Here is a 23052-nt window from a genome sequence, read left to right as displayed (position 1 = left end):
CATGTTGATGGTGCTCTCATGTTTTGTTCCTCAATAGATTAGGCCTTTATTGTTGGACTATTTCATCACAATATTTAAATGAAAAGGAAAGAAAATGACATAGATCTGGCCAATAATGAGTAGGCCTAGGTTTATTTTTGCTCATACAAAAAAAAATATTTGGTATATTTTAGGCTATGGGCCAGATGTGTCACGGTGTACCAGCAGTTGGTAAAAAAAATATGTATGCCTTCTTTGTATGTTGATGTTGAATTAGAAACACCAGATCATCAAAATCTCCCATAGCCTTAATTTATCCAAACACCACAACGTGCGCAAAACCCCCCAGAGTGCTTGTCTTGGCCGAGCACTTTGCAATAGAACTGGCGGCTTCCATTGTTCCAGAATTAGCGAAAACGTGGTGTTCTCACGGAGAACATAACAATCTCTCCGCTTCTGTCAATCAGCAGCTCTGGCAACTAGCTGTTGGGAAAGACGAGCAGATAACCCCTGCTGCGTGACGCGAACGAGCCAGGCGCATGCATCCGTATAAAAACACCACCAAACGACATCTGTTTCTGTACCACCCAGACTAGACGGTGCGCAAACCCACAGGTGTCACGAGGACCGCATGTAGTGTCCAAACCTCAAAGGTTGTAACATTACGGGATCCATCCAGACATCCACACTGCCTTACATGCTATTATAGGCTACATTTCACATGAAACTCAAGAGAGACAACATTATGGAGGTGAAAGGTAACCCCTCCACTAGCTCACCGACCACCACAACCACCATGCCCGTCGCCCATCAGCGGGCTGAACCTTCTCAATTCCCCGGGACCAGAGCCCTGTGCCTCGGCTCCTCCAAGGTCCTGCTGGCATACAAAAACGCGACCCAGCACCTCAAAATGGCCACGTCTCAGTGGAAGCACCAGGAAAAGAAGGGGAGGGTGGTGCGGTCCCCAAGCACAGCTAGCTGGCTTCCACCTCCATCCGACGGCCACTCCTGCAAGAGGTCCCCACTGGACCAGCTCTCTGCTCTGGTTCTCCAGGGTCAAATCCGGCTCCGTCAGCTCGGCGAGGACGACCCGAGGTTCGGCCAGGACTCTCGGCAGGACCCGCTGAGCTCCACTAAGCCGCAGAACTGCAGGCGCATCGTGGTTCTGGGTGCGCCCCGGGTGGGCAAGACTTCAATCCTGCGGCGGTACCTCTGGGACGGGTTCGCGGAGGAGTACCAGCCCACCTCTGAGGATTTCCTCCGGAAAATGTTCCACATCCGCGGGGAGACGTATCAGATCGACGTGCTGGACGCCTCCGGAGAGAGGAGCTTCCCGGCGAAACGCAGGCTCTCCATACTAACGGGTGAGTAACGGGAATTTTGGCTATAACGGGAGTCCTTATCATGGTCTATATGTTGGAGCGTGCTGGAGGTGCCTCAATAGTTTTTTTTATTGCGGTGTTAAAGATGTAAATGCGTGCATTTGAATCAGCCTCTCTCTTCGCTTAGATGTGGTGTGCGTAAAAGTGGACATGCTTGCTTTATAAATGATGAGAGAGATTATAAATATGTGTATATGGACGTATAAGTTATGGATAGAATAGCATATAGAATATAATCAAAAATAACATAATACAATATTTATCCCAGAAGGAACTTCAGTTCAAATTGCTAATGAGAATATGAAAACGTAGGCTATAATAAAAATGCAGGCTATAAGAGGCTATAATATTTCTGTCTCCTGTGTTCTGTAGGTGACATATTCCTTCTGGTCTTCACCCTGGACGACCGGAGCTCTTTCGAGGAGGTGTGTGCCCTGCGCGCTGAGATCCTCACGGCCAAGACCAAGCTCCTGAAGCCCACCGGGCCGGGCCAGAGCGCACGGGTCCCCACGGTGGTCTGCGCTAACAAGGTGGACCTGTCCCCAGCGGAGAGGAAACTTTCCCGGGCAGAGGTGCTCCGAGCACTCGGTGAGGACTGCGCCTACTTCGAGACCTCCGCCAAAGACCGCACTAATCTAGAGGAGGTATTCGAGGCTCTGGCTAAACGGGGCGGGTTGCCAACTGAAACTGGTCCGTCGCAGCACCGTAAAGTCTCGATTCGATCGTACCAGGCGCTGAAGGAGGGCAGAGTGGCCGGGAGAGGGAGCCCGGCGCCCAGTGGTGAGGCTCCGTGTGGGGCGCTGTATCCGCTGGCTCGACGGCCGAGTTTCAGCACTGATCTCCGGCAAGTCCTCGGCCCCAACTCCGCACGGAAGCCGGGCAAGCCGCTGGAGAAGTGTCAGATTCAGTGAAGGAAGCCAAAGACAGACAGGACTGGTTTATAACGGTATCTGGAGCGAGGAAAAATAATAATGTTTGATTTCCACAAAATGCATTCTGCTAAATGTAGATATGACTGTGAATAGTATCTGCTCCAGGGACTTGAACACTATTAATAGCCTACTAAATGTGCAGAAGTTGTGCAATTGTGTGTCTCATTCTAATGTGAAATATACCTTTTGAAATGAATAAAAAACATTTTTGATAGTTTAATATTGTGTGCTTCCAGTGGGAGCAAGAGGACATTGAGTCAGGGACTTGACTTCATTGACTTTATTGCATAACACCTTTCATGAACCCTACAGACAGACATGGAGAGCGAGAGAAAGAGTGAGAGAGAGTGAGCGAGAGAGAATGGTGGAGAAAGATAGAGAGTGAAAGTGTGTGTGTGTGTGTGTGTGTGTGTGTGTGTGTGTGTGTGACTGTGTGTGTGTGTGTGTGTGTGTGTGTGTGTGTGTGTGTGTGTGTGTGTGAGTGTGTGTGTGTGTGTGTGTGTGTGTGTGTGTGACTGTGTGTGTGTGTGTGTGTGTGTGTGTGAGTGTGTGTGTGTGTGTGTGTGTGTGTGACTGTGTGTGTGTGTGTGTGTGTGTGTGTGTGTGTGTGTGTGTGTGTGTGTGTGTGTGTGTGTGTGTGTGTGTGTGTGTGTGTGTGTGTGTGTGTGTGTGTGTGTGTGTGTGTGTGTGTGTGTGTGTGAGTGTGTGTGTGTGAGTGTGTGTGTGTGTGTGTGTGTGAGTGCGTCAGACTGAAGCAGAGTCGTGATCACCCAGAGGGGTCTACTGTACCAACTAGCCTACACAACTCTGCCTGCAGTAGACTGGGCCTTTTCTGGTTGCAGTTCTTATATGAACTAAATCCTCTATACATTCTGTCTATGAATTAAGTCATCTTTTCCCCACACATACATCTGTAACTCCATTCTACAGGCCCTGTTCTATATATTCAGCATGATAATGATGATGATGATGATGATGATGATGATGATGAATAGGCGTAATGACCCTGACAAAAGAGTCAGAGGATATTTCTTCACCCGCAATCAGTGCACCATTGTTACATGAATGAGGGTGTGTGTGTGTCCTTTGTGAGAGTGTGTATGTTCTTGCAGAGCCGGTGAAAGCCTTTCAACACAACAAAGGCTGCTGGGAGTTTCTGAGTTTCCATAAAACACCAGCTACTTGTTTGTCTGCTATTAGATATCCACTATTATAATCTCATAGCCTTGATATTTCCCTTTACCTGTGTGTGTGTGTGTGTGTGTGTGTGTATGTGCGTGTGTGTTTATGTGTTTATGTTTGCCTGTTTGTATGTGTATGTGTGTGTGTGTGTATGTGTGCGTGTGTATGTGTGTGTGTTCATGTGTTTATGTTTTCCTGTTTGTATGTGTATGTGTGTGTGTGCATGTGTGTCCAAACTAGGTGCTATTATGGCTATTGTGTAGTGTAAAGGGAATTCTTTATCCCCTAGTAAAAAGCTGTTCCACATGCTTAAAGGGGCAATCTGGGATTTGAAAAACTGATGTGGCTGCAGCAATGTAACCACTTTACAAAGCTATGGATGCAAGGATTTACCATCCATGAGATAGTTATAACCATAGAATTAGGAATTAGCACTGGGAAGGCAAAGTGTTCCCATTTTGAACCATTTCATGTGTCTGAAGGTAGAACTCCACCTACCAGGCAGGCCCAGAGAGCAAACCAAGTGCACCTATAGACCTACCGCTGGCCAATCAGAGAGCTCAGATCTAGTGTCTGCACAGCTTTCTCTAGCCATAGACTGTAAAAATAAGCCTTGAACGCACAGTAAAGTTGATACTGTGAGATTTCAAAACTTTTAAAACCATGACTAGAGAGAGACTCAACGAATACAGCAAATAGCTGCTGTTTTTATGAGTACATTTTTATGAGTAAGTTCCTGTTTAAGTTGTTATTCAGCACTGTCAACACTTTGTTCAACACTTTTATAAGCCATAACATCTGCTTTCTCCCTACTTCCACTCACCCTACAACCAGCACTGCAGCTGCTATGAACGACTACAGCAAAATATTCTGATAAGCTTGTGTTGTTATTAGCGGCTTGTGTCTTTTTTTAATATCGAGGAATATTTCACTTTCTCTGGTCATAGGAGTAACAACATTAATTGGTGCATGAAATAATGCAGTGTGACTTGAATTTCGCCATCAGCTGGAAGAATGTGTCCCCTTTTCTCAGCGGAGGGAGGGAGAGCGGAGGGAGGGAGAGCGGAGGGAGGGACGCTGCTCTCTCCCCTAACGCCTCATGTCCACCAAATGCATCAAATTCTTAGCGATCCGGCGGCAGTCATTCATTGTCATTGGAGCAGTCCGCAGTAGGCTGTGGTGCGTTCTATGTACTGCGTGCCTGTCCATATTTTCAACTCGTGTGTTGCGTTACCGTGTGGTGGTACAAACAGAAGTAACCACACATACTGTAACTAGCAGCTTTTAGCTAGTTGAAAAGCGAAGCACATGTGCGTCATGTACGGAAAATGCGGGCTAGACATCCGGCAAAACAAAACCTATATGCATCTGATGGACAACGGGCATGATCACGCCTCGATCACACCAACAGCGTCGTTGCGTTTTGTTACACCAGAAGTACATTCATTTCCAATGAAACGCTGCGTTTGCCTTACAGCATTCCGTTGCAGAGGCAGTTGCAGTGCATTCTGTGTAGTGCATAAGTTGGATTTACTGAACGTATGCATCAAATTGTATGCATAGACGGCTTGACAGAAATGGTAGCAGAAGGTGAGTGTTGAACTTTTGTTACACACATATCCAGATATGATGCAGCACATCCTTTTGCACAATGACCCTGTAGGTGTTATTGAGGCATCAGATGTAGGCCATTAAAACATTTCTAATTATTATGCTCACTCAGCTGCCTCAGAAGTAAAACAACAATCTATTACCAGTGGATCATATACCTCAAGTTTTGAAATAGAATTGTAAAATGGTCTGAGAAGAACATCATTGGCAGGCTAACTCAAGCATAGCCAATATGCAGTGATAATGTATGGGGCCTATAGCTTACTGCACAAACCTCACCGCTACAGAACTGTTTTTAATTGGTTAATGTTGCATAGGCTTACATTTTTTAAGTCATGTTTAAAATAAATATGAGCGGTAGATCTCGGCCTTCATTTTGACTCAGAAAAAGGTTGGTGACCACTGGTTTACAACTACATTTTGGAATCTGATGGTGGACAACAGTTGAACTAAGCTCATTAGGCCTTAAGTATTCTTTAAGAATCAATGGCTACTTGTCTGTCGGCCCTGCATTAAAGACAAAAAAAACATTGTTTTTATTTTAAGGACCAGAAGATTGACAGCTGTGCCATACAGGTTGCAAAATAGGTGTAAGGAGATTTTCGATGTACCGATTCCATGGCACATTCCATGGCACATTCCATGGTACATGGTTTATGAACTGATACACAAAACAACGCCGGATTCAAAGAGGTTTTAAATTTTAACGATTATACGCAATTCTTGCAACCAGTAGAGTGTTATTTATATGGGGGATACAACCATCCCAGCTCTGCATATTTTGCTCCGAAGAGACAGAATCATTAGATCACTTGTTTTGGTACTGCCCATATGTGGCTTGTATTTGGTCGCAGGTTCAGGAATGGCTGAAAATTGACTCTGCAAATAGCACTTCTGGGTGATTTGAAAAGTCATAGTCAATCGATCAATAATATAATAATACGCTTAGCAAAAAATGTTGCCTTTAATTTACAATCTGTAGAAACGATGAGAATAGAAAGGTTCAGAACTTTTGTGAAACATCACAGCACAGTGGAAAAATACATTCGTGACATAGAAAATTATGGACACCTAGCCTACATTCATGATATAGACAACTAGACAACTAGCCCACATTCATGATATAGACAACTAGACAACTAGCCCACATTCATGATATAGACAACTAGACAACTAGCCCACATTCATGATATAGACAACTAGACAACTAGCCTACATTCATGATATAGACAACTAGACAACTAGCCCACATTCATGATATAGACAACTAGACAACTAGCCCACATTCATGATATAGACAACTAGACAACTAGCCCACATTCTACATAGTTTATTGAGCTTACGTTGTATCCCAAACATTTTTTGTTGTGACTGATGTTGTTGTTTATTTCAGCACTACGGTGGTTAGCACAACCTTGTGACTCATTGAGCTTCCTGTTTGTCTTCGTGATACTTTTGAGAGGAAGAGGGGGGAGGGGCAATGTTAGCTCAGAGTAAGATACTTTTTCAACTTTCACTTTGCCTTTGTGGACATACGCAACAGTAAATGTATGCTATATTCACTGTAATCTCTTAGCCCTCTCAATACCTTTGCCCTCTCTGACCCCATGTCTCTGACCCCCATGTCTCTGATCCTCATGTCTCTGACCCTCATGTCTCTGACCCTCATGTCTCTGACCCTCATGTCTCTAATCCTCATGTCTCTGACCCTCATGTCTCTAATCCTCATGTCTCTGATCCTCATGTCTCTGACCCTCATGTCTCTGACCCTCATGTCTCTAATCCTCATGTCTCTGATCCTCATGTCTCTGACCCTCATGTCTCTAATCCTCATGTCTCTGATCCTCATGTCTCTGACCCTCATGTCTATGACCCTCATGTCTCTGACCCTCATGTCTCTAATCCTCATGTCTCTGACCCTCATGTCTCTGATCCTCATGTCTCTGACCCTCATGTCTCTGACCCTCATGTCTCTGATCCTCATGTCTCTGACCCTCATGTCTCTGACCCTCATGTCTCTAATCCTCATGTCTCTGACCCTCATGTCTCTGACCCTCATGTCTCTGACCCTCATGTCTCTAATCCTCATGTCTCTGACCCTCATGTCTCTGACCCTCATGTCTCTGACCCTCATGTCTCTGACCCTCATGTCTCTAATCCTCATGTCTCTAATCCTCATGTCTCTGACCCTCATGTCTCTGACCCTCATGTCTCTGACCCTCATGTCTCTGACCCTCATGTCTCTGACCCTCATGTCTCTGACCATCATGTCTCTGACCCTCATGTCTCTGATCCTTATGTCTCTGATCCTGACAGACTACCATTTAGAGGGAACCTAACCCTGATCTGGGACACAGCCCTTTCTTTGTGAGTGTGTGTGTTTGTATGAGTCTGTGTGAGTGTGTGTGTGTGTGTTTGTGCGTGTGTGCATGTGTGTGTGTGTGTGGGCAAAAGCCTTGCTGGCAAGCAAGGCCAGGTGTTGAGCATGAAAGTAAGGTAGGTGTATGTTACTCAACATTGCAATCAGGGCAGTGGTTCACAGGGGCAGTGAAGAGATTAGAACTGAGATAAGTAGAGATGGAGAGGATGGATATAGAGGAGAGATACCCACAGGACACACTAAGAGAGGACAGATGGAGAGAGGATGGATATAGAGGAGAGATACCCACAGGACACACTAAGAGAGGAGAGATGGAGAGAGGATAGATATAGAGGAGAGATACCCACAGGACACACTAAGAGAGGAGAGATGGAGAGGATGGATATAGAGGGTAGAGATACCCACAGGACACACTAAGAGAGGAGAGATGGAGAGGATAGATATAGAGGGTAGAGATACCCACAGGACACACTAAGAGAGGAGAGATGGAGAGGATGGATATAGAGGAGAGATACCCACAGGACACACTAAGAGAGGAGAGATGGAGAGAGGATAGATATAGAGGAGAGATACCCACAGGACACACTAAGAGAGGAGAGATGGAGAGGATGGATATAGAGGGTAGAGATACCCACAGGACACTAAGAGAGGAGAGATGGAGAGGATAGATATAGAGGGTAGATACCCACAGGACACACTATTAGAGGAGAGACGGAGAGGATGGATATAGAGGAGAGATACCCACAGGACACACTAAGAGAGGAGAGATGGAGAGAGGATAGATATAGAGGAGAGATATCCACAGGACACACTAAGAGAGGAGAGATGGAGAGAGGATAGATATAGAGGAGAGATATCCACAGGACACACTAAGAGAGGAGAGATGGAGAGGATGGATATAGAGGGTAGAGATACCCACAGGACACACTAAGAGAGGACAGATGGAGAGAGGATAGATATAGAGGGTAGATATACCCACAGGACACACTAAGAGAGGAGAGATGGAGAGGACCTCTTAATATAAGTTCTATAAGCCTCTTAATAATCACAAAGTTATCTTAGAACACACTCACCCCCCTCCCCCCATGGTCTGATGAAACCAAGATTGAACTATTTGGCCTGCATGCCAAGCGTCATGTCTGGAGGAAACCTGGTACCATCCCTACGGTGAAGCATGGTGGTGGTAGCATCATGCTGTGGGGATGTTTTTCAGAAGCAGGGACTGGGAGACTAGTCAGGATCGAGGCAAAGATGAACGGAGCAAAGTAAAGAGCGATCCATTATGAAAACCTACTCCAGAGCGCTCAGGACCTCAGACTGGGGTGAAGGTTCACCTTCCAACAGGACAATGACCCTAAGCACACAGCCAAGACAACGCAGGAGTGGCTTCGGGACAAGTCTCTGAATGTCCTTGAGTGGCCCAGCCAGAGCCTGTACTTGAACCCGATCTAACATCTCTGGAGAGACCTGAACATAGATGTGCAGCAACGGTCCCCATCCAACCTGACAGAGCTTGAGAGGATCTGCAGAGAAGAATGGGAGAAACTTTCCAAATACAGGTGTGCCAAGCTTGTAGCGTCATACCCAAGAAGACTCAGGCTGTAATCGCTGCCAAAGGTGCTTCAACAAAGTACTGAGTACATTTCTAAAAACCTGTTTTTGCTTTATCATTATAGGGTATTGTGTGTAGATTGATGAGGGGAAAAAAAGATTTAATACATTTTAGAATAAGGCTGTAACCTAACAAAATGTGAAAAAAGTCAAGGGGTCTGAATTATTTCTGAAGGCACTGCATATAGCTGCACATTGATCTTGTACTAGTACTCCGTGTACAGTGGTGTAAAGTACTTGAGTAAAAATACTTTCAAGTACTACTTAAGTACTTTTTTTGGTATATGTACTTTACTTTACTATTTTTACATTTACTTCACTACATTCCTGAAGAAAATAATGTACTTTTTACTCCATAAATTTTCTCTGACACCCAAAAGTATTCGTCACATTTTGAGTGCTTAGCAGGACAGGAAAATGGTCCAATTCACACACTTATCAAGAGAACATCCCTGGTCATCCCTACTACCTGATCTGGTGGATTCACTAACCACAAATGCTTCATTTGTAAATTATGTCTGAGTATTGGAGTGTGCCCCTGGCTATCCGTAAATTTAAAAAACAAGAAAATGGTGCCGTCTGGTTTGCTTAATATAAGGAATTTGAAATGATTTATACTTTTACTTTTGATACTTAAGTACATTTGATCAATTACATTGACTTTTGATACTTAAGTATATTTAAAAACAAATACTTTTAGACTTTTACTCAAGTAGCATTTTACTGGGTGACTTTCACTTTTACTTGAGTCATTTTCTATTAACGTATCTTTACTTTTACTCAAGTATGACAATTGGGTACTTTTTCCACCACTGTCCCTGTATATAGCTGCAGAGTGATCTGGTACTGGTACTCCCTGTATATAGCTCCACAGTGATCTGGTACTGGTACTCCCTGTATATAGCTCCACAGTGATCTGGTACTGGTACTCCCTGTATATAGCTCCACAGTGATCTGGTACTGGTACTCCCTGTATATAGCTCCACAGTGATCTGGTACTGGTACTCCCTGTATATAGCTCCACAGTGATCTGGTACTGGTACTCCCTGTATATAGCTCCCAGTGATCTGGTACTGGTACTCCCTGTATATAGCTGCACAGTGATCTGGTACTGGTACTCCCTGTATATAGCTGCACAGTGATCTGGTACTGGTACCTCCTGTATATAGTCCCATTCTTGTGTATTTTATTTTATTATTATTTTAAAACTCTGCATCGTCGGGAAATGCTTGTAAGCAAGCATTTCACGGTAAAATCTACACCAGTTGTACAAATAAAATGTGATTAGATTAGATTTTTATGAATAAAACAATTACATTAGAAGACCTAGGCAACTATGAGCCTGAGTGTCAGTCTGTTTGTGCTATCATTCCAACTCATTGTCACTCATTGTCATGGCTTGATAGTGATCAATGGAGGTGGAAAGAGAACAAACAGATCTGGGACCATGATGCTTCAGGCTTTCAGTAAAAATATATGAAAAAGTCTGATGATGATGATGATGATGATGAAAAAAAAAAAAACATTCTTAAGTTCCTCTTGCTCATGTCAGCTACAGAGCACCATCTGCAGTAAGATATGTACTAGTGGAACCTTTAGTAGGACCATCAGGGTGAATGATTGGAATGATTGGAGTTCTTGCTACTTCTGTAACAAAATCATAATAACAGTGCAATTACAGTTGCTGTCATTAATATTGGCACCCTTGCACGATTCAATATCTTTGCTAAACAAGTTGAAATTGAAAAAACCTTTCGGTATTCACACATGTATTTTTTTGATTAACAACTGCACAGGACCACAAAAAAAACTATCTAAACTCAAATAGAGATTTTTCACTTCAAAGTCAATAAATGACCTGGACTGAAATATTCAGAATTCAAATTAATTTGGTTGGAGGCAAGTGATTCTCGTTTAATGTGCAATTTATCTCACCTGTGGTAAGTTGCAGGTGCCTACAGGGTAAAGATAGCCATTCAACCAGTTTGGAAAAGAGAAAACAGAACATTCTGCTCCAAGGCACTAAACCCAATTCCTTCAGGAAAGCCAGAAGAATGGCTGACCATGGCTATGACCCCACTCTCTGCAGGTGTCTTAGGGGGAGTTGGGATATGCAACAAACACATTCCAAGTCCCACAAGTACACACTTCAAGTGTGGAATGGGACAAATATAATATTATAGTCACCATGCTATTGAGCTTATGGGACTGTTTTAATCTGTTATAATCATGTCAGGTATCTACAGTTTCTCTTTCCCTGTTAGGAAACATGCTTAGACATGTTGATGGCGTCAAAACAACAGCAAAATACATTCCATGCAGCGATGGTAAAAGACAAGATAGGTATCTAAAGAGAAAGAAGGGTAGACATCGGCTCAGGAGGGACGTGTCACAAATGGCATCATATTCCCTTTATTGTGCACTACTTTCGACCAGGGCCCTAGTGCACTATAAAGGGAATAGGGTGCCATTTGGGAAGAAACCCACGTGTTCCTCCCACAACACAATCCTCCTTCTAAAAGGCAAGAGACTGAAGCATTCAGCTTCACCTGGACATCTGTGAGGCGGAGAAGAGAGCTGAATTACCTTTCGTGGGATGAACGTCAGTCCTCAAACGTGAGATAGAAAAAAAAACCAGTATGGCAGATAAGCATAGTGAGTACTTAATAACAGCTTTATAACATATAACATATGATGTGATTTACGAAAACATTTAGAAAAGTTCCATTATATAAGAACAACTGAACAGCTGTCAGGAGGCGTCTCTGAACCTGACATGTATTGTTTTATGTCTGCTACAGCTCCTCTACTAAAGGAGGAAGAGACATCAGACTTCGGTGAGTATGGCTCGATTCCTTTATGGTCAGACAGATGGTCAGAGAATGAATAAACCCCAATTCCCTGTGTTGTCAAACAGCGAATGGATAACCTTTTTTATACTAGAGCATACAGTATACATACAGTGGGGGGAAAAAAGTATTTAGTCAGCCACCAATTGTGCAAGTTCTCCCACTTAAAAAGATGAGAGAGGCCTGTAATTTTCATCATAGGTACACGTCAACTATGACAGACAAATTGAGACATTTTTTTCTCCAGAAAATCACATTGTAGGATTTCTTATGAATTTATTTGCAAATGATGGTGGAAAATAAGTATTTGGTCACCTACAAACAAGCAAGATTTCTGGCTCTCACAGACCTGTAACTTCTTCTTTAAGAGGCTCCTCTGTCCTCCACTCGTTACCTGTATTAATGGCACCTGTTTGAACTTGTTATCAGTATAAAAGACACCTGTCCACAACCTCAAACAGTCACACTCCAAACTCCACTATGGCCAAGACCAAAGAGCTGTCAAAGGACACCAGAAACAAAATTGTAGACCTGCACCAGGCTGGGAAGACTGAATCTGCAATAGGTAAGCAGCTTGGTTTGAAGAAATCAACTGTGGGAGCAATTATTAGGAAATGGAAGACATACAAGACCACTGATAATCTCCCTCGACCTGGGGCTCCACGCAAGATCTCACCCCGTGGGGTCAAAATTATCACAAGAACGGTGAGCAAAAATCCCAGAACCACACGGGGGGACCTGGTGAATGACCTGCAGAGAGCTGGGACCAAAGTAACAAAGCCTACCATCAGTAACATACTACGCCGCCAGGGACTCAAATCCTGCAGTGCCAGACGTGTCCCCCTGCTTAAGCCAGTACATGTCCAGGCCCGTCTGAAGTTTGCTAGAGTGCATTTGGATGATCCAGAAGAGGATTGGGAGAATGTCATATGGTCAGATGAATCCAAAATATAACTTTTTGGTAAAAACTCAACTCGTCGTGTTTGGAGGACAAAGAATGCTGAGTTGCATCCAAAGAACACCATACCTACTGTGAAGCATGGGGGTGGAAACATCATGCTTTGGGGCTGTTTTTCTGCAAAGGGACCAGGACGACTGATCCGTGTAAAGGAAAGAATGAATGGGGCCATGTATCGTGAGATTTTGAGTGAAAACCTCCTTCCATCAGCAAGGGCATTGAAGATGAAACGTGGCTGGGTCTTTCAGCATGACAATGATCCCAAACACACCGCCCGGGCAACGAAGGAGTGGCTTCGTAAGAAGCATTTCAAGGTCCTGGAGTGGCCTAGCCAGTCTCCAGATCTCAACCCCATAGAAAATCTTTGGAGGGAGTTGAAAGTCCGTGTTGCCCAGCGACAGCCCCAAAACATCACTGCTCTAGAGGAGATCTGCATGGAGGAATGGGCCAAAATACCAGCAACAGTGTGTGAAAACCTTGTGAAGACTTACATAAAACGTTTGACCTGTGTCATTGCCAACAAAGGGTATATAACAAAGTATTGAGAAACTTTTGTTATTGACCAAATACTTATTTTCCACCATAATTTGCAAATAAATTCATAAAAAATCCTACAATGTGATTTTCTGGATTTTTTTTTCTCATTTTGTCTGTCATAGTTGACGTGTACCTATGATGAAAATTACTGGCCTCTCTCATCTTTTTAAGTGGGAGAACTTGCACAATTGGTGGCTGACTAAATACTTTTTTTCCCCACTGTATGCACAGCATCACCAAGCCAACCAATGTACAGAAATCCAGATCCCCTTATTCTCTCATAAATAATACATGGTTCAGAGTAAACTATGTAATCCTTGAATCAATGTTGCAAAGATACTAGGACAAACATTTTCATTATAGGTTCTGCCGATGGAGTATACCTAGGTGAAAGATCCACACCAATAGGTGTTGCATCACCCTATCCCGTTGAGAATGACAGCCATGCAGGAAAGATAACAGTTGTATTGGATAAATAAAACTAGTGATGCAATAGCTAGGCTTCACTGTTGCTGTAAGCTGAATATGGTCCCTGTGAATCTAATTGAATGACTTTAGTAAGTGATAATGATGAAACTGCATTACAGTTTGTATTTCCACAGATTCAGAGCAGCCGGCTGATCTGAGGATAGTTCTGGTGGGTAGAACTGGAGCAGGGAAGAGTTCAACAGGAAACACCATCCTGTGGAAAGATGCCTTTACAGCAGAGGTCGCTTTTGAGTCTGTAACTGCACAGTGTGAGAAACAGAGTGGAGTGGTGGGTGGGAGGAAGATTGATGTAATCGACACCCCGGGGCTCTATGACACAACAATGTCTAAAGCAGAGATGAAAAGTGAAATAGAAAAGGCCTTCTATATGTCAGTCCCAGGACCTCATGCCTTCCTGCTGGTGATCAGACTGGGGGTGAGATTCACAGAGGAGGAGAGGAACACTGTGAAGTGGATCCAGGAGAACTTTGGAGAAGAAGCCTCAAAGTACACCATCATTCTGTTCACTGGTAAAGATCAGTTGAAGGGGAAAACAGTTGAAGAGTGTCTAAATCCTTGTGTTGCACTTCAGGAACTGATCCAAAGTTGTTGGGGAAGGTACCATTGTCTCAATAATGATCAGAGGGATGATCGTGTTCAGGTCACTCAGCTGCTGAGGAAGATAGAAGAGATGGTGGAGATGAATGGAGGAGAGCACTACACCAATGAGATGTACCAGGAGGTTCAGAGGAAACTGAGAGAAGAGGAGGAGAGAAAAAAACAGGAGATGGAGAAAGAGAGGAGGAGAAGGGAGGAGGAGGAGATGAGGAGAAGGGAGGAGGAGGAGAGGAGGAGAAGGGAGGAGGAGGAGAGGAGGAGGGAGGAGGAAGAGAGGAGGAGAAGGGAGGAGGAAGAGAGGAGAAGGGAGGAGGAGGAGAGGAGGAGAAGGGAGGAAGAGGAGAGGAGGAGAAGGGAGGAGGAGGAGGAGAGGAGGAGAACGGAGGAGGAGGAGATACAGGAGGAAGAAAGGAGGAGACAGCAAAGAGAAAATATTGCGATAGGTTTAACTTCAGCAGCAGCTGCTGGGGCAGTAGTAGCTGGGACTACAGTATTTGTTGCTGCTGGAGCAGCAGTGGCCGTGGTAGCAGGACCAGTTCTGTTGGTTGGGGGAGCTGTAGGAGGTATAGCAGCTATTGCTATTTTGGTAAAGAAGAGAAGACAGTAAAAAGCAGTAGTACCACAGATGGAAATTAGCTACTGTATTCAGAAGCTAGTAGAATACTTACAATATTAATGTTGAGCATTATGGTCCTCGATGAATTAATAAACATATTAAGTGATCAATAATAACATGTAGACTGTAGGTGATTAAAAAGAATATATCAGATCAAACATTTTTTTAAATTTTTTTAATTAATCTATTTGTGATTCAAAAAGGGTTAAAGAGGTAAACTTCTAATGTACATGGAAATATGGAAATATGTCAGTAGACTATTGTGTTTTTAATCCTGTATGAATTTTTATATATGTATTGTAAGGCAACTTTGTATGTATTTTACATTTGTCAATTAATTCATTAATTAAATCTTGATGACTTCAAACTGTAATTGGGTAGTTCTACCAATTTGGTCCCTTTTGAGAAGTGTAACTTGAAATTTTAACCTAATTTTAACATTCAAAGTGCCTATTAAGTGCCAAATAAAGTAACAGGGTTGACCGTAACTGGGTTGACCGTAACAGGGTTGACCGTGACAGGGTTGACCGTTCAGGGCTGACCGTAACAGGGTTGACTGTAACAGGGTTGACCGTAACAGGGTTGACGATTTCATCTTAAATCAGCTATAAATCCCTTTGTGACAGGGGGAATGGATGCATATTGAATTCAAGCTTCACACATTTATTTTGTATTATCTATTTAGCATAAGAATGCAAAATCCCCATAAACATCTTCCTGTTTAAGCTAGAGATATCTGTTTCTCAGTACATGGCATCCAAAGAGGATGGTGGCAGAGTTACAGCCTCAAGATACCGACTGGGGTCATTTGAATTCTCTGTAGCTCAGCTGGTAGAGCACGGCGCTTGTAACGCCAAGGTAGTGGGTTCGATCCCCGGGACCATCCATACACAAAACAAAAAAAAATGTATGCACACATGACTGTAAGTCTCTTTGGATAAAAGCGTCTGCTAAATGGCATATTATTATTAATTCCAGAGGTATATTTGTGATCATATCCCAAACGTGATTTATTCAATTCTTCACATTTTTCATGAGTTTGTACTTCAACTTGTTCTTAACAAATCTAAATCATTGTTTAGTGTTTCTGTATCAATGTGGAATTTTAAAAATTCAAGTTCAAACCAAAACACATAATTCTGCCTATAGTAATTTGAGAAATAGGACCTTTATTTGACTCTAGGTTTCTCTGGAGACATAATGACTAGTTATCCATACCATCAGAGGGTGGAGGGGACCTGTATCAGTGATTTAGACCAGAGAGACAGATCATCTGCAGAGATATAGTTCCCCATGTACTCACCTCAGATTGTACTTTTCTATACCATGTATCATATGACTGTGTACAAACCAAATTTACCTGTACTCTAAGGTAACTCTAAAAAGTATTTAGTGAATCCAGGTTTCTTCTTTCTACATATCCTCAGAGGGTGGAGGGGACCTATATCAGTGATTTAGACCAGATAGACAGATCATCTGCTGAGATGGAACACCTCTGTTTTAATTGGAAGCATCTTTATATCCTTCGCTTGTTATGCAAGAAATGGGAAACTTTGTATTTGTCGTCACTGTCATATTTGTTCTGAAATTATAGGCAGTCTCAGAAACACAGATAAACATCTTGATTTTGTGTTTAGCAGAGATTTTCTGTCTATAAAGTGATGAGGAAGCGCTAAAAAAAAGCATCTAATGACGTACTTAGCTGTCCTACGAGTGGTCTGAGGCAGTCGGTCAATAACGAGTGTTTTCAAGAGTTTTCAACTTTAGTAACGATGGTTTTGGGAAACAGCTCAGAGATTTAACGATGCTCCTACGAAGGTTCTAACGATGAACGGAGCCTTTTGGGAAACCGGACCCTGGTCTCTTTGACACAACACTCGCTGAAAAGGTGATGAAGAGTGAGATAGATGTATAGACAAGCCAGGACACGTTCCTGCTGGTCATCAGACTGACGAGGTCCACAGAGGAGGAGAGGAACACTGTGAAGTGGATCCAGGAGAACTTTGGAGAAGAAGCCTCAAAATATACTATTCTAGAATTTCTCTTAATTTCTCACAATTATAAAAGAAAATGTGAACCAAAACCAACGCCTTGCATTGGAAAGACCACTCTCAGGTCACAGAGCTGCTGAGGAAGACAGAGGAGATGGTGGAGTGGAATGGAGGACAGTACTACACCAGTGAGATGATAGAGGAGATGGTGGAGGGGAATGGAGGACAGTACTACACCAGTGAGATGATAGAGGAGATGGTGGAGGGGAATGGAGGACAGTACTACACCAGTGAGATGATAGAGGAGATGGTGGAGGGGAATGGAGGACAGTACTACACCAGTGAGGTGATAGAGGAGATGGTGGAGGGGAATGGAGGACAGTACTACACCAGTGAGATCATAGAGGAGATGGTGGAGGGGAATGGAGGACAGTACTACACCAGTGAGATCATAGAGGAGATGGTGGAGGGGAATGGAGGTCAGGACTACACCAGTGAGATGATAGAGGAGATGGTGGAGGGGAATGGAGGACAGTACTACACCAGTGAGGTGATAGAGGAGATGGTGGAGGGGAATGGAGGACAGTACTACACCAGTGAGATCATAGAGGAGATGGTGGAGGGGAATGGAGGTCAGGACTACACCAGTGAGATCATAGAGGAGATGGTGGAGGGGAATGGAGGACAGTACTACACCAGTGAGATGATAGAGGAGATGGTGGAGGGGAATGGAGGACAGTACTACACCAGTGAGATCATAGAGGAGATGGTGGAGGGGAATGGAGGACAGTACTACACCAGTGAGATGATAGAGGAGATGGTGGAGGGGAATGGAGGACAGGACTACACCAGTGAGATGATAGAGGAGATGGATCCTCTGTAGCTCAGTTGGTAGAGCATGGCGCTTGCAACGCCAGGGTTGTGGGTTCGTTTCCCACGGGGGGCCAGTATGAAAATGTATGCACTCACTAACTGTAAGTTGCTCTGGATAAGAGCGTCTGCTAAATGACTAAAATGTAAATGTGATGATGGAGGACAGTACTACACCAGTGAGATGTACAGTACCAGGAAGCTCAGAGAGCCTAAGAACAGACAGTTGGAGAAAGTTAGGGAGATCCGTAGCAAAGGCAGGAACTTGTTTTTTAATCGCTGGAACAGCAGTGCTTGTGTCACCAGTTGAGTTGCCGAAAACATCAGTAACGATATCATTAGGTTTGGCAGCAGGATGTATTTCACTGATTGTATCCACTGCCAATGACTTCTGATAGGGAGGGGAATGCAACTAAAGATTAATATTCGGATGAAGAATCAACAAAAATATGTACTAAAATATATGCAAGCTATTGTGAGGAGTTTGTAATAAATACTTTATAACAACTGAACTCAGCAATGTTCTTTGGCTCTTTTTCCCTATTTGGTCTGATGGGTCCCTCTAGTGGTGACATTGAACACAACACACTCTGGTCTGATGGGTCTCTCTAGTGGTGACCTTGAACACAACACTAGATGAGAAGGCCAGTGTTGCTCAACCTTTTTTTACCCCCTTTGGAAAGTACCCCCAGGGGTCCTATCAGCCCTGGTGGAGGCCTACGGCAGGGACAGAGCCCTGGTTGATATCCACTGGTGGAGGCCTACTGCAGGGACAGAGCCCTGGTTGATATCCACTGGTGGAGGCCTACTGCAGGGACAGAGCCCTGGTTGATATCCACTGGTGGAGGTCTACTGCAGGGACAGAGCCCTGGTTGATATCCACTGGTGGAGGCCTACTGCAGGGACAGAGCCCTGGTTGATATCCACTGGTGGAGGCCTACTGCAGGGACAGAGCCCTGGTTGATATCCACTGGTGGAGGCCTACTGCAGGGACAGAGCCCTGGTTGATATCCACTGGTGGAGGCCTACTGCAGGGACAGAGCCCTGGTTGATATCCACTGGTAGAGACTGAGCTAACCTAACGCACCTGGAGTAAAATAAATGCCTGAGCGGGGTCCCAAAAAGTTTATTTCAGACCCTGCTGAGGGTGCCACTGAGCAGTAGTTGGAAAAGAGTACAAACAGATCTGGGACCAGGCTAGGCAACTTTATACTTCAATTTCAAAATGCATTTTTATTTTATTCAACCTTTTTCCCCTGAAGGTGGTGTCTTCTAGTGGAAGAATGGTGTCACATCCCTCTAATAGATGTGACAGTTGTAGAATATATGGCAAGGCGCATTGACTCAGTTCTGGCGTCTCGTGGTGGCCCAACGCCCTATTAAGACACATTATGTTGGTGTTTCCTTTCATTTGGCAGTTACCTGTAAGGTCCAGCTAATAGCTTCACCTCTCAGCAGGCGACAACAATTAACAGATTCTTGCAACTACACTAATGGTGAGTATTCAACTTAACTACTTTACTAATTAAATGATGTACAACGATTACATTAGAAGACCTAGGCAACTATCAGCCTGAGTTCCAGTCTGTTTGTGCTATCATTCCAACTACTTGTCACTCATTGTCATGGCTTGATAGTGATCAATGGAGTTGGAAAGAGCACAAACAGATCTGGGACCAGGCTAGGCAAATACATAGTTACATTTTAAAATGCTGAAAAAACAACAACAATCATATACCTTTTCCCCTAAAGGTGTCACGACACATTTCATTTTACTCAGAGATGTGGCCTACCTTCTGATTCTGGGCAGACAGCCAAAGTTAATTTGTCAGGAGGAGGTTGATTACAGCAACACCCAATCAGAATTAAGCCTCTGCCTGTCCTGAATATAATTATTTTTGCCTAGCAACACTCTTTCATTGGCTATAAATGACTAGTTACATGGAAAACAAAACCTAACTCTGAATATAGGCTCTCACAGTCACAACAGGGGACAACACTTAACAGATCAGTACAACTGCACTAAAGGTGAGTATTCAACTTAACTGCCTTACTAATTAAATGTACAACAATCTACAGTTTAACAACTATAGCACAACATGAAGTAAACATTTCATTGATACCAGGTATGTTGACCTTCATGCATAAATAACCATGCTTAGAATGTAATTTGATTTTGATACATCTTATGGGTACATTATGTTGACCTGTACTGTGTTTATCGACAGTTATATCACATATCATTACTATTTTTATAGTTTAGATTTTTTGAAAGACAAATTGCTGAGAAAAAATATATAATTAAGTGATAATGCCTGACAAGCCGGTGTTATTGTCACGGGTGTTGTTAGATGTTGTACCACGGTGCCAATATATCCTCCAAACACCGGCTTCGAGGGCGTTATTACTTTTATACAATGTATTACTAACATATTCAAATAATGATTGACATATTTTCATTAAAAAAATTATTTTGATGAATCTATTCATACCTTCCACGAGATATAGTCCCCACACATCTAGGATTGTTACCTCTACAGTTATACCACATAGCATTACTCTCTTTATAGTCCCCACACATCTAGGATTGTTACCGCTACAGTTATACCACATAGCATTACTCTCTTTATAGTCCCCACACATCTAGGATTGTTACCGCTACAGTTATACCACATAGCATTACTCTCTTTATAGTTTAGATTGTTTGAAAGTCAAATAGCTGAGAAGAAATTCCAGTTTAATTGATCCTCATTTGCAAAAATTGGAACTCGGCCAAAAATACGTGGACTTTGTTTATTTGTAATGAGGTCATCGTCTGTTTCCATGTTTTTGATTGGCCATTGTAACAGAGATGGAACGAAGAGGGACGACTCGGAGGACTTTGTTCTTGTTGACACTCTGTCTGCAATCCTTTACTGGTCAATGCCAAGGTACACACACACACACACACACACACACACACACACACACACACACACACACACACACACACACACACACACACACACACACACACAGTTTTCAGTAGCCTTGTATCAAGACACTCGCTATCAACTCAAGCACTTCTTGTCTGTTAACACAGATTCAGGCCAGTCCTCTGACCTCAGGATAGTTCTGGTGGGAAAGACTGGATCAGGGAAGAGTGCAACAGGAAACACCATCCTGGGGAGAGAGGTGTTTAACGTGGAGGCTTCTCCAGTGTCTGTGACTGCAAATTGTGAGAAACAGAGTGGAGTGGTGGATGGGAGGAAGATTGATGTCATCGACACCCCGGGACTCTATGACACAACAATGTCTAAAGCAGAGATGAAAGGTGAATTAGAAAAGGCCTTCTATATGTCAGTCCCAGGACCTCACGCCTTCCTGCTGGTGATCAGACTGGGGAGGTTCACAGAGGAGGAGAGGAACACTGTGAAGTGGATCCAGGAGAACTTTGGAGAAGATGCCTCAATGTACACCATTTTACTGTTCACTCATGGAGATCAACTGGAGGGGAAATCAGTGGAGGAGTTTCTGACACAGAGCCCAGAGCTACGGCGGCTTGTCACCAGCTGTGGGGGCAGATATCACTCCCTAATCAATGACAAGAGAAGAGACAACACTCAGGTTACAGAGCTGCTGGAGAAGATAGAGGAGATGGTGGAGTACAATGGAGGGAAACACTACACCAGTGCTGACTATGAAGAGACTCAGAGAAAGATCAGAGAGGAGATGATGTTTTACTGTAAACTGGCAGCGTACGGCAGTCTAGCTACAACAGGACTAGGGATGTTTTATGCGTCACCAGTATTGGTGGCAGCAGGTATAACCGCAGGCCTCAGCCAAGGGTTTGAATGCACTAAGGAGATGCTAGGCGTTTAAAACACCAGGGGTGCGTTCAGTTGGTCTTAACGTTTCACTACATATGGCAACGGTACTTACTGAATGATTAAACAGTTCTTTCAAAACCATTTGCAATGTTATAAATATGCTATATATGCTATATTCTATATGATTATAGAGCCGTGTGGCAGGATGGCCCTGGCAGGGTGTGACCGCGGAAAATGTTAACACAAAACTCCTGCTGCACTGTACACAATCACCCTCTCATCACCATAGTTACAACGTTCCTCAACTCAAATCAGGACCGTTTCTGAACGGTGTTGACCATGTTTATTTTAGTGGAGGTGTATTTAGTGGGGATATATAGTATGTATTAAATGGTAGTGTATGTATTTAGTGGGGATATATAGTATGCATTAAATGGTACTGTATGTATTTAGTGGGGATATATAGTATGTATTAAATGGTAGTGTATGTATTTAGTGGGGATACATAGTATTAAATGGCAGTGATGTGGATATGGATCACATGGCGAGGGTGGTGTGGATATGGATCACATGACCAGGGTGGTGTGGATATGGATCACATGACCAGGGTGATGTGGATATGGATCACATGACCAGGGTGATGTGGATATGGATCACATGCATAAATAGATGGGATCACATCTTCTCAAATTCAAGGATTACTTCCCTTCACAATCTGATTGTCGCCAGGGAAAGCAGTGGCTACATAATGAATAGACTCAAGCCTTGTTCCCATTACCCATAAGCACTCCGTTACCTTGCGCCGGTGTGTTCTCCATCTCCTTAGCTATCATACTCTAATTCCACTGATTTCAAAACTCAGTCCTCTAGAAAGTGTGGAGAGCAACACTTCCGCAGTTTTACTACGTGATACGTTTAAAAAAAAGCTGCATTAGACAGGATTACCTACACATACTGAGCAGCTGAAATAGACAGAAGCGCACTATATGGCAGACCAATCCGAACTCATCTCTTGGCATGTCCAGCCCACTCATTATCTCAGCCAATCATGGCTAGCGGGAAGGTTGCTGTCTTTTTCTTTGGCTAAACCAACTTGGCTCGTAATTTAACATTTTATTCGTATTTACAGATGGCATCCAAGTTTGTTATTAAGGCACATGAAAGTTCACATGTTCCAGAAGGCATTTCTGCCCAAAAACACATTTTGATAATAAATAAAAAGATGTAAAAAAAAGGTTTACGTTCAAATGGCTCTCCTG

At 43.4% G+C, this 23052-nt stretch overlaps 3 protein-coding genes across 3 annotated transcripts; all 3 read left to right on the top strand.

Annotated features, from left to right (window-relative positions):
* Positions 1–653: 653 nt before the first annotated feature.
* On the top strand, positions 654–2375 carry LOC123488935 (dexamethasone-induced Ras-related protein 1-like). Its single transcript, XM_045219675.1, has 2 exons — positions 654–1343; positions 1734–2375. The coding sequence occupies exons 1-2, from the start codon at positions 701–703 to the stop codon at positions 2270–2272; spliced, it is 1182 nt and encodes a 393-aa protein (XP_045075610.1). The 5' UTR covers positions 654–700; the 3' UTR covers positions 2273–2375.
* A 9341-nt stretch (positions 2376–11716) lies between these two features.
* Positions 11717–15114, top strand: LOC121553869 (GTPase IMAP family member 7-like). The gene is made up of 3 exons (XM_041867259.2): positions 11717–11732; positions 11879–11914; positions 14024–15114. Exons 1-3 carry the CDS (start codon positions 11717–11719, stop codon positions 15112–15114), a joined length of 1143 nt encoding a protein of 380 aa, XP_041723193.2.
* A 4792-nt stretch (positions 15115–19906) lies between these two features.
* LOC121553970 (GTPase IMAP family member 7-like) lies at positions 19907–21934 on the top strand. Its single transcript, XM_045219676.1, has 3 exons — positions 19907–20012; positions 20834–20914; positions 21067–21934. Exons 2-3 carry the CDS (start codon positions 20836–20838, stop codon positions 21843–21845), a joined length of 858 nt encoding a protein of 285 aa, XP_045075611.1. The 5' UTR covers positions 19907–20012; positions 20834–20835; the 3' UTR covers positions 21846–21934.
* The last annotated feature ends 1118 nt before the right edge of the window (positions 21935–23052 follow it).

Source organism: Coregonus clupeaformis, unplaced genomic scaffold, assembly GCF_020615455.1.
Source record: "Coregonus clupeaformis isolate EN_2021a unplaced genomic scaffold, ASM2061545v1 scaf2610, whole genome shotgun sequence".
NCBI classification, from domain to species: Eukaryota; Metazoa; Chordata; class Actinopteri; order Salmoniformes; family Salmonidae; genus Coregonus; species Coregonus clupeaformis.
This window is presented reverse-complemented; position numbering and strand designations above follow the sequence as displayed.

Coding starts and splice junctions, on each gene's coding strand:
- LOC123488935 (XM_045219675.1), top strand. CDS start 701: ATGAAACTCAAGAGAGACAACATTATGGAGGTGAAAGGTAACCCCTCC. Junction 1,344..1,733: donor CAGGCTCTCCATACTAACGG/GTGAGTAACGGG, acceptor TGTGTTCTGTAG/GTGACATATTCCTTCTGGTC.
- LOC121553869 (XM_041867259.2), top strand. Junction 11,915..14,023: donor GGAAGAGACATCAGACTTCG/GTGAGTATGGCT, acceptor GTATTTCCACAG/ATTCAGAGCAGCCGGCTGAT.
- LOC121553970 (XM_045219676.1), top strand. CDS start 20,836: ATGGAACGAAGAGGGACGACTCGGAGGACTTTGTTCTTGTTGACACTC. Junction 20,915..21,066: donor CTTTACTGGTCAATGCCAAG/GTACACACACAC, acceptor CTGTTAACACAG/ATTCAGGCCAGTCCTCTGAC.